The sequence below is a fragment of the Cupressus sempervirens genome, chromosome 1 (assembly GCF_028749045.1).
Source record: "Cupressus sempervirens isolate cs-2001-9-10 chromosome 1, ASM2874904v1, whole genome shotgun sequence".
Taxonomy (NCBI): domain Eukaryota; kingdom Viridiplantae; phylum Streptophyta; class Pinopsida; order Cupressales; family Cupressaceae; genus Cupressus; species Cupressus sempervirens.
Window position 1 is genome coordinate 466,951,732 of NC_143118.1, and position 9,681 is coordinate 466,961,412.

General features: G+C 36.4%; 1 protein-coding gene across 3 annotated transcripts in view; it reads right to left on the reverse strand.

Moving 5' to 3' along the window:
- Positions 1-9,276, reverse strand: part of LOC149578319 (UDP-Glycosyltransferase superfamily protein) — a 114,617-nt gene extending 105,341 nt beyond the window's left edge. Inside the window, exons 1-2 of one of the 3 annotated variants that reach the window (XM_089828240.1) lie at positions 8,761-9,276; positions 7,643-8,646 (exon numbers count right to left, since the gene is read on the reverse strand). In XM_089828240.1, the coding sequence (XP_089684366.1) occupies positions 7,643-8,242 (600 nt within the window). In that variant the 5' untranslated portion in view covers positions 8,243-8,646; positions 8,761-9,276. Of the gene's footprint in view, positions 1-7,642 lie in introns of all 3 variants that reach the window. The other 2 variants (XM_089828243.1, XM_089828238.1) reach the window with 2 other exon arrangements.
- Positions 9,277-9,681: the final 405 nt, after the last annotated feature.

A 9,681-nucleotide genomic window follows, 5' to 3' on the forward strand; every position in this document is an offset into this window, starting at 1 on the left:
TTTCGTTGGACCTGATTGCCACTTTTCTAGTCTTAGTTGACTTATGCTCCTATCACTAGTTAGCTCCACCTATTACGTATCTAGCTTTAGTAAGCCCCATCTATTGTGTGTGGTGAACCTTAGTCAGTTATCACGTTTTCAACATAACCCTGTTCTATATAAGCACAAGCCCATTATGTATTTTAGTACCTTCGTTTATTCCTTGATTAGAAGACAGTTTACTCTATCATATTGGATTAGTTGTATCATAGTGATTTCCTCTAGCACTATTATTATTGTGCTAGTATTATCACAATAAGGAACAATCAGCTAGGCTCGTTCAAAGAATGATTTCCTTCACGAGTATTATACTGATGATGATGATGAAGACTTCCTTCACGAATATTATGTTGATGATGATGAAGACCAATCTGTACATGAAAGTCTTGTCTTTGGAGATAATTTTGTTTAGTCTTTTAGATCAGATGAAATATGATTTATTTTGGATTGTACGATTTGGTTTGAATGAGGTTGTGTAAGATTAGTTGAGATTTGATCTAAATGATCGGACTTTGATATAAGGTAAAAAGGATGTAAATCAGGTGTTGGCATAACTGATTAATGCTGCTGATTGGGTGATGGAAACTGTTGGTATAATGTTAATGATGATATAGTACAGATGGGAAGATGATTTGATGACAAATCAGTTATATTGTTGTCACTGATGTCAAGCTATTTGATTAAGTGTTTTGGCTTGTTACCACCTATTCATTAGATAAAAGAGTAAGTTATGCAATGGTTCAACTGTTGCTATCGTACAAAAATGTTAAGTGATGGGTTAGATGCTAAGTCTATGATAGCATCCAGTTATGTAAAGATTTGAGTAAGTTATGAAGACAATAATCAAACCGGTTAACAGTTGAGACAGTCAATGATGAACAGTTGATAGATTTGAATGTTTCTTAAAATCTGTAAAGGAATTAGTTGAATTTATTGTTGGATATGATTCATGAAGATGTTGAGGAAATATGATTAGGATAGCACCCTATAATGAATACAGGTAAAGGTGATTTGATCAGTTGGAAGCAGAGATCCCAGAATCACCGCGATTCTGGCGATTCGGCGATTTGATTCAAGGCTGCTGAGTAATGCTAACTTGGCGAGTTAGCCAGCCAATATTTGGTAAAAAATTGCCCACCTCAGCAACTCACCATAAATCACCTAAAATCGCCATTACTCGGGGGAATAAATTGGCTATTTGAAGAAGTTTTAATGTTCTGTGAATGGATTTTATGAGTGGAACTTTTCTGACAAACCAAACACTGCATAGAAAGGATTTGTAACTAATTAATCTGATGATTCTACTCTTGTAAAAGAAAGGTTTATTTTTCAGATTGCCATTTGTTTGTATTTGATGATTGTAATGAACCCTACTGGCTCACACTATTGAACTTATGAATTCTTCAAGAAATTAAGCACAATACTGATATGTGCGAATGACTGCTCCAACTAATTAGTCTAATTAATAGATTTCAAATTATTCTAGAATCGAGTTCTCACAAATTTATTTTCTCCACTTATTTCAACTCCTAATTTGTATTTGCAAATCAACAGAATGCAACTCCAATTTAGTGATGAAGCAAATGAGATACTGAAGATAACCACAGTTCAATGCCACACTGAATATATTGCAATTTGAAGATTTTCACAAATTACTACTGCAATGTGTTTAAGAGATTTGCAATTTATTAGCCACCAACTTATACTGCAATGATAGAAAAATTTGCAAACAATTGTTGAAGAAACCTGATTGATGACAAACAGTTTCCCAATTTGCAGCATAAGACCATGCTCTGGACTGAACACAGGATTCCACCATTCAATCAAACATGGCGTTGTAGAAACCAGTATCTCCAACAGTCAAACGGGGACATTAATTACGGATGCCTAACCTGTTTCCAGTTCCATAGCAAGGCTGAATGTTACGTCAAGAAAGGCCCTGAAATTAATCTGTAATAATTACCCAACTGTAATAATTTTCAGTCACCTGATAGGGCTTGGAATGCCACCCGGAACCCCAGTTAACTGTGATGCCAGAGCTGGAAATCTAGTGCCTCAATTGCAGATTTATTTTTCCCTCAGAACAGAAATGATAAATGCCTAACAATAAGAGAACTTAGGCGCTCGCTGCAATCACAGAATCACTCAAAATGCAAGAAAAATTCGCTCCAGAATTTCCATTTAAATCAGTCACCCTATATCCATACCAAACCCCAATTCTGAACACTACAAATTGCAAGTTCGAACTCCACAGTTTGCAGGAACAATTGTAATTAATTTCTCAATCACTAGCAAAGTCTTCCTAGTCACAGCAAATATAGAAGGAAGACACTAAAATTCAGATTTAGCAAGGCTAGTAATAACCTACTATACCTCAGCAGTAGATTCGATACAGAACTCTGATTCCAAATTCCTCATAAAACGAGTGCCTTTCAACCACAGTAGATACAGTAAGAGGAATTTCTAAATTCAAACCCTCAAATCAAACCACTATACTTCAGCAGTGGAAGATGATCAAAATCAAACCCTTATACTTCAGCAAGGGCACAGATAATCAGAACTCAAGAAAGCCACAAAGGCAACAAAAGCAAATAAATATTGAAGAGTGCTTTTTCCCAATGAAAAGAGCTCTCATTTATAAGCTTTTTGTTGGCAAAAGTTTCCATAAAATTCCACTTCAAAAAACGTGGAACTTTCCCAAAAGAACTCAACTCTAGAAACTTTCCAACTTGCTTTTTAGAAATATCTCTTTAAATCATTATTATAATAATATAAAACATTATTATAATAATGTAACTTAATAATAAATAAATAAATAAGAGTTCATTAAATTAATAACCATGTTTACTGCAGGTGACGACCAACTACCGAAGCCACCCACTGCTCTGCCAAAAATAGCAATTGCCAAAAAATAGACCTACTAAAAATAGTAAATCTACAGCTGGGACCCCCAAACTACCCTGTCAGCTCACGAGGGTCACTATGATGAGCTAACTCCATCAACTGCATAGAACTGCCAAAAACGGGGACATTACATCACCTAAAGTCGCCATTACTCGAGGGCATAAATTGGCTATTTGAAGAAGTTTTAATGTTCTATGAATGGATTTTATGAGTAGAACTTTTCTAATAAACCAAATGCAGCACAGAAAGGATTTGTAATTAATTAATCTGATGATTGTATTCTTGTAGAAGAAAGGTTTATTTTTCAGATTGCCATTTGTTTGTATTTGTTGTTTGAAATTTGATGATTGTGACAGAGAAACTTTTGTAAAGATCAGATTAACATGATTGAAGTATGTCTGACAAGATGTAATCTCTGGATTTTCATGTGAGTAGATTGTATGAAGAAACAAGTCTTCTGCAGACTGATTAAAACTAAACAGCATGCCAATGTTTTAATCCTGTAGATTGTAGACTGTGTGGAATATCCTTACACTTTACACTTTACAGTTACACATAAGTTTCATCATCATGGATCTTACATATCTTTATAATTTGATGTCATTGGTTTTACAGATCTTACATACATTTATGATTTGACAACATTTATAATTCTATATATTTATGTCATATGATCCATGTTTTCTATTTACTTCAGCTACAATTTACATTTTACGTATGTTATGGAATTATCATTTATATTTCTTGTTTATGTATGCTAGCTTCTATTTGATGATGTTATAGTGTTTTTGAGTTATATTCAATAAATGTGCATGAAACAAGTTTAAAATCGTTTAAATCTCCAAATTTCAAGCATTTTTTTATTTTGCCAAGCCATAGCCAAGTCATAACAGAGTCCAAGCCAAGTCACAAGTCAAGTCAGCCGTGCCAAGTCTGACCTGAGTCTGAGTTTGGTAGCTATGGTTGGAAACTTCAGTGTATGCTAGGAAATTGAAGAACTAAAAAAATACAACAATGCAGGTAGGAGACACTCATAAGCATTGGCTATTGTGGCCAAAAAATTGTGATCATGTGCAATAAATTCTGCAAATATTATTTTGCGTCCCAAATTCCGCATGTGAAAGCAAATTTGTTCAAGAAAAAATCTCTCCTACCTAGCTCAACAACCAAGGGCTCAAAATTTCCTTCATTACTGAAAGTACTCCATCAAGGACTTGTCCTTATGAGAGCAGATTTTACAGGAGTTGGGAGATGTCAAATAGTAAGAAATGTTGAAGATTGTGATAGCGCCTTCATTAAAGAACAACCTCAAACACCAGGGAACATTTGCACGCAAAGGTGTATAATCCATAAATGCTATAGGAAGTCTCAATCTCTCAAAGAAATTCTGCTCATGCATGGAAAATCCATTACAATCATAAATTTCCACCCCAAACCACTGATTCTTCATTGGAAAGGAAATTTGTGCAAACTTTCTGAACTCATCCTTGTCTTCATTACAAGGCCACGTATATCCATGGGAACAGATGATACACAGGAATGCTTGAGAAATCTAAAATCTAATACAAAGCCTAACAGGACAGACTGAGAATGTCTATAATCTGTTAGCAGAAATAACTCAGGTGACAGTCCAGAAGCATAGAGGAATTTCGCCCAAACAATAAATCTCTGTCAAAGGCCCACAAACGCACCCAAAAAACTCATGTTCTATAGTTAAGGTCCTCTACATACCCAAAGCGCATTTTCATATATGTCGAGGAATGTTGAAAGAGAAGAAAGTCCAAGGAAAAGCCTAAAACACGCCCAAGGAATGATTTGCACTCAGTTGACGAATCCTGCTTCTAACAGAAAGTCCTCTGGTATGCTCCATATGCACTCGCAGCGCAATTCCAATTAGGTCATAGTCTTCCACAATTCCAATTAGGTCAACGAAAGACTGTGGGCTGCATTTGAAGCAGCTATGCGATAAAATAGAGATGGAGGACAGAAAGCTAGTACAAAGAAAAAGAACAGGGGAAGCTCACAATGACAAAATGAGGACAGAGATTTCATATGAACAGTTTAATAAAGAGGAAAATTGGGGGAATTATCGGAGTGTTTGTGAAGGTAAAGCATTTTACAATATAATAGTCTTGTGATAATCAAATCCACTGGTTAAAAGAGTTCATTTACAGAGGATAATCTCAGAAGAAGACAGAGAATGGAGATTCTGAGTATATAGATTTAAGTTTATTGTAATTTGTAAATTGATGTGAGTTTTATGTAATTTGTTGTTATTATAATAGTATGGAAATCAGTTTTCAATATTAGTCAATTATAATCCCTCTTGCATCAGCTACATTAGGTCAAAATTACCCTACCGAATGGTGGATGTGGCATCGCAAGGATGCACAAAAGTTGAGAATACTTACCACTCACCTTCTTGCATAGGTTGCTAGTTTCTATACCGCTGAGAGGAATTATTCCACATATAATATCATAAAGCCAATTAAAAGGAACAGTCCTACCACTAGACAATCAAAGAAGTTGGTGGCCATACATAGTGGCATGCCGCTATAGAATCAACAGCACCCTCAATATTTCCAAACTCTAAGCTTCATTGGGATGTTGACCCCAAAGATGCTATATAAATTGATCAGGAGACAAAAGAGGGATTGACTGATGATCCATTGCTCAGGCAGCCCCTCATAGTGGTAGTGACCCAGACTTGAGCTCCAATTTTGATATAAACCTAGCAAATGCATCTGCTGATTAGGGATAGCTATATATTCTTGATGATTTCATCTTTTTATAGTTGAGACTGGTGTAACACGGGGACATGCCCCCCCCAACCCACCCATCCCTGGGTCAAGGACATCCTCGGGACGGGGACATGTCCCCCCACTTCCTTCCTGACACCAAGTTGCCGCCGAGATGAGGAGACAGGCAGATGTCCCCAGGACATCTGGGGAAGACCGTCTCGAGGATTTATGCATGCACCGCCTCCCCCTCATCCCCAGTCAGGACTGAGACTGCAGCAGCTAGAGATGTAGAGCCGGTTAGTGTTCCTTTGGCAGATCTTCACCATGAGAATTCCAGTAGTTCCCACGATGAGGAGTTTCCCTTGGGGGATGATTAGAGGCCTCCCCCTTACACTAGATTTTGTACTTGATTTGATATCATACTACTTAGTTTAATCATCTTTATGATATTCTGATATAATATATATCAGAATCTTCTATTTGCGGATAATTGGAATTTTTTATAGTAATTGGTAAATTTGATATTCAATGTTCAAAATGAAGTCCCTATTTCCCACCACCATCCCCCTGCCATCCTCAAATTGAAGCCCCTATTTCCCCGTCCCAGAAACCCATCCTGACGTCCCCCAGTACCCATGTTAGATAGGTTGAAACTTGCAGCTGTTGGACATTTTGTTTAAATTCCTATATAGTATATACACATTGGCATTAAAAGCATTCAAATTGTGTTAAATTATCATGTGAAATCTCAATTCATGTCTGATTTTAAGCATTAAGCTTTTATGATGTCTACGATGAATGCTTAGTCAATTTTATGATATGAATAATTGAAATTTCTTTATAGTTCTTTTAAATTTCCCTGTATTTTAATAGTTGTCCCCTCCCTCTCTTTGAAAATGGCCAAATAAAACCTCATACTACAAACATGTCCCACTATGCCCTATTGTTCCCATCCTAGAAACTTGGGGGAGCATATCATGGAAGTGGAAACATGTGTAAATCTTACACAAAAGTCATTAGCAGTGGATGACAATGTACCTAACCTTAGGGGAGTCTTGTCTAGGAGGTTTATGGGAGTCCTCGGAGTTGTGCATCATCCCTGATCTGTCAATTTAGCAAGCATGCCAACTGATGGATAACATAACCCTAGGTCTGAAAAGAATTTGCCAATATTCTACTTTTAATTTATCATCCTAATCATTAGACTCTTGTTTATAATATTAGACATAACGAAAAACTTGTCTCAATACAATACAAGTTAAATCTCTGGCAACATATGTTACTAGATTATTGCAGAAACCAATCCGTGCTCACAAGAAGAAACTACTTACATGAAACATCAATGTCATTTTCTGTAAGCAATAAACAGACCATTTCGTTGGATGTTCTATGCATAACTCATTTTCCAACATGCTTTGCACATTAAACAAAGGCAGATAATGAATTACTTTATAGCTACCCTGTTAAGTTTATTTACTACAACATATAATTCTGTATAACAAGCTATACTGCTTTTCTAAAGGAATCTGCGAGTCCCATATATATAACTGTCTGTTCATTCACCGTGACAACTATTTTGGGCAGACTATTAAATCCTTTCAAAAACTAAAATACAGGATTCTATTTCTCTTATGATAATTCTTTATAAAATCTGTCAAGCTAGATTCTAATCATACTCGGAATGAAAGTCCAAAAATTAACCTGATAAAGTTTATCAATAATGACGTTTTTTGTCAACTTTGTACATCTTGAATTCTGCCAAACTAGACTTGCAACAAATATTTTCAATCACCTCAAGACTATGACACATTGAAATGTTAAGCTTCTACCCGATTTTGCTAGTTGCAGTGAAGGTGGGACTCGTTAGAATAGAGGTGAAACTTACATCTTTGCCATTAAAACTGCTCATTTATTTCCCAAACGTAAAACATGCAAAGATAAAAAGCAAGCATACTTACTATTGCTAGTTGTGGAGGACGGTTGGGATTTCTCATTTGCTCCCGCAATTCATCAATGCTTCTATGGCTCATGAACCGTTCTTCAAGCTTAGATGAAACAAATCTAACATTTGCCCCAAACAATAACTGTTCAGCTAACGGCCTTCTCTCTCCAAATTTACCAAGAACTTCCCCTGTAAGACCTGGAAAGAATTCTGTACGCCTAAAAAGAACGGACATGGAGTTCTGTAGCATCGTCTCTATGAGAAAACATGCGGCAACAATGGATATCAATATGCTTAAAACCAACGATCTTCGTTTCAAATTAAAGCAACCACTATCACCTTTTTCTCCTTTACTTTTGAACAAAGGAGATTTGCTCCTCCACCCAAACTGCATGCTATTACTGTCTGAATGTAACCCGTTTGAATCAGATTTCTGGTTTTCTGTGTGATGAAACCGCTTTACGGGATACCCGCTTCCTCTAGCAAGAGATCCATCGCCCCTCCAAGCAGAGGATCCTAACTCTTGGGCAGCAGCGTCGTTGTCTTCCAACGGTGTTTCTCTCATCATGATCGAATCATAGCCATCCCCTCTGAGGTCAGCAGGATTAAGACCCATCACTAAAACTAGATTAATTTTTCACTGATATCGCAGGCCTAAATTTGCCCCTGGAAAAATATTCAACTAAGCTCGTCACAATAGCATCGCCAAAAAACACATACTCGTGAATCTCGCTTAGTGCTATTTTCAGCATTCAAAGACCCACTACGGCTTGATCGAACATTCCTCGGCTAATACAAGACCACATTAAACAATCCTCTTTTAGCGTAGTAGCTTCTTGATCTAGCTAAGTACCATTTAATAAATCGCAGGAGCTCGCTCCAGTTAAAGCAGAAAAATATCAAAACCTGTTTGATCTAATATGACCAATCACTTCGACCCATTTGCTCCAATTGTCCAACCTAGTAAGACCAATCACTTGTACCCATCAAGGTATATAATTCCCTTCTCAAAGTACCCACCTATTTAATGAAAAATGATATTTCAAAAGATAAATAGTCAGCGAAACCCACAATACTCAAACGAGTTTGATAACAAAGATTAGTTGAACTGTGCAAATATGCTTCGTTCATTACCAGAATTCAGCAATATGTGTCCTCCTCGAACGCAACGAGTACTCCAATTTCTAGACCATTACCTCGAATACTCAGCGGCCCAAGAATTACTTTAGAAATTACTCGAGTAATCCAATATTTTGTTGAGTGAGATTTAACTGACCTATTGCTCACCTATTGCAGTGAGCTTTCCCTGATTGTCTACGCGGCATTCACTCTCTACATACATTTGAAGCAACACCTCTGAAAAAGCGAGCTCGCTCTTTATTTGCTTTAAACAACCTGTCTCGGATCAACTAGTAGTCAGCTGCAAGAATTGAGAAAATGAAGATGGGTTTGTCATATATTTGTGGGCCAGTGCTCTATGAAATCAAGAAGCGTCGTGGATTTCACTTTCAGTTTCGAGCGGGCTAACATAATCGAAGTGAGAGAGATTGCAAGGAGAAAGCATTTTGGCATGGGGCAAGGGAGCAAATTTCAACTAAATAGTTCATAGCCACATTCTTGACAACAGCTCGCACGCGTTTTAATTTGGCCGTTCACCAAATTAAATCGGCATATATTTCATCCCAATTTGAGTAATCGAAAGGAAGGAATGGAGACAAAAACTAGATCGAATGAAATTAATGATAGGTTGGTGTATAATTTTTGTTGGTTTTTCTTTCTTGAACTAAAAATTAATGTAAAAAATGTTGAGTAATGATTTCAATTTTTTTATTTAAAAAAATTATATATAAAAATTTATATTTATGTCGAGAGGCGTTCTATACAATCACAGCACAAATACTTAGTACAAGAATATGTCAAAAAAGATTTTTTGTCAATAAAAAAAATTGGGAGCGGTTACAAACTTCCAAATTAAATATTAAAAAAGAATTTCTAAAATAATAGATGGCCGAAATAATAGGAAGCCAAATGGAGGCCAAAATAATAGGCCCGAAA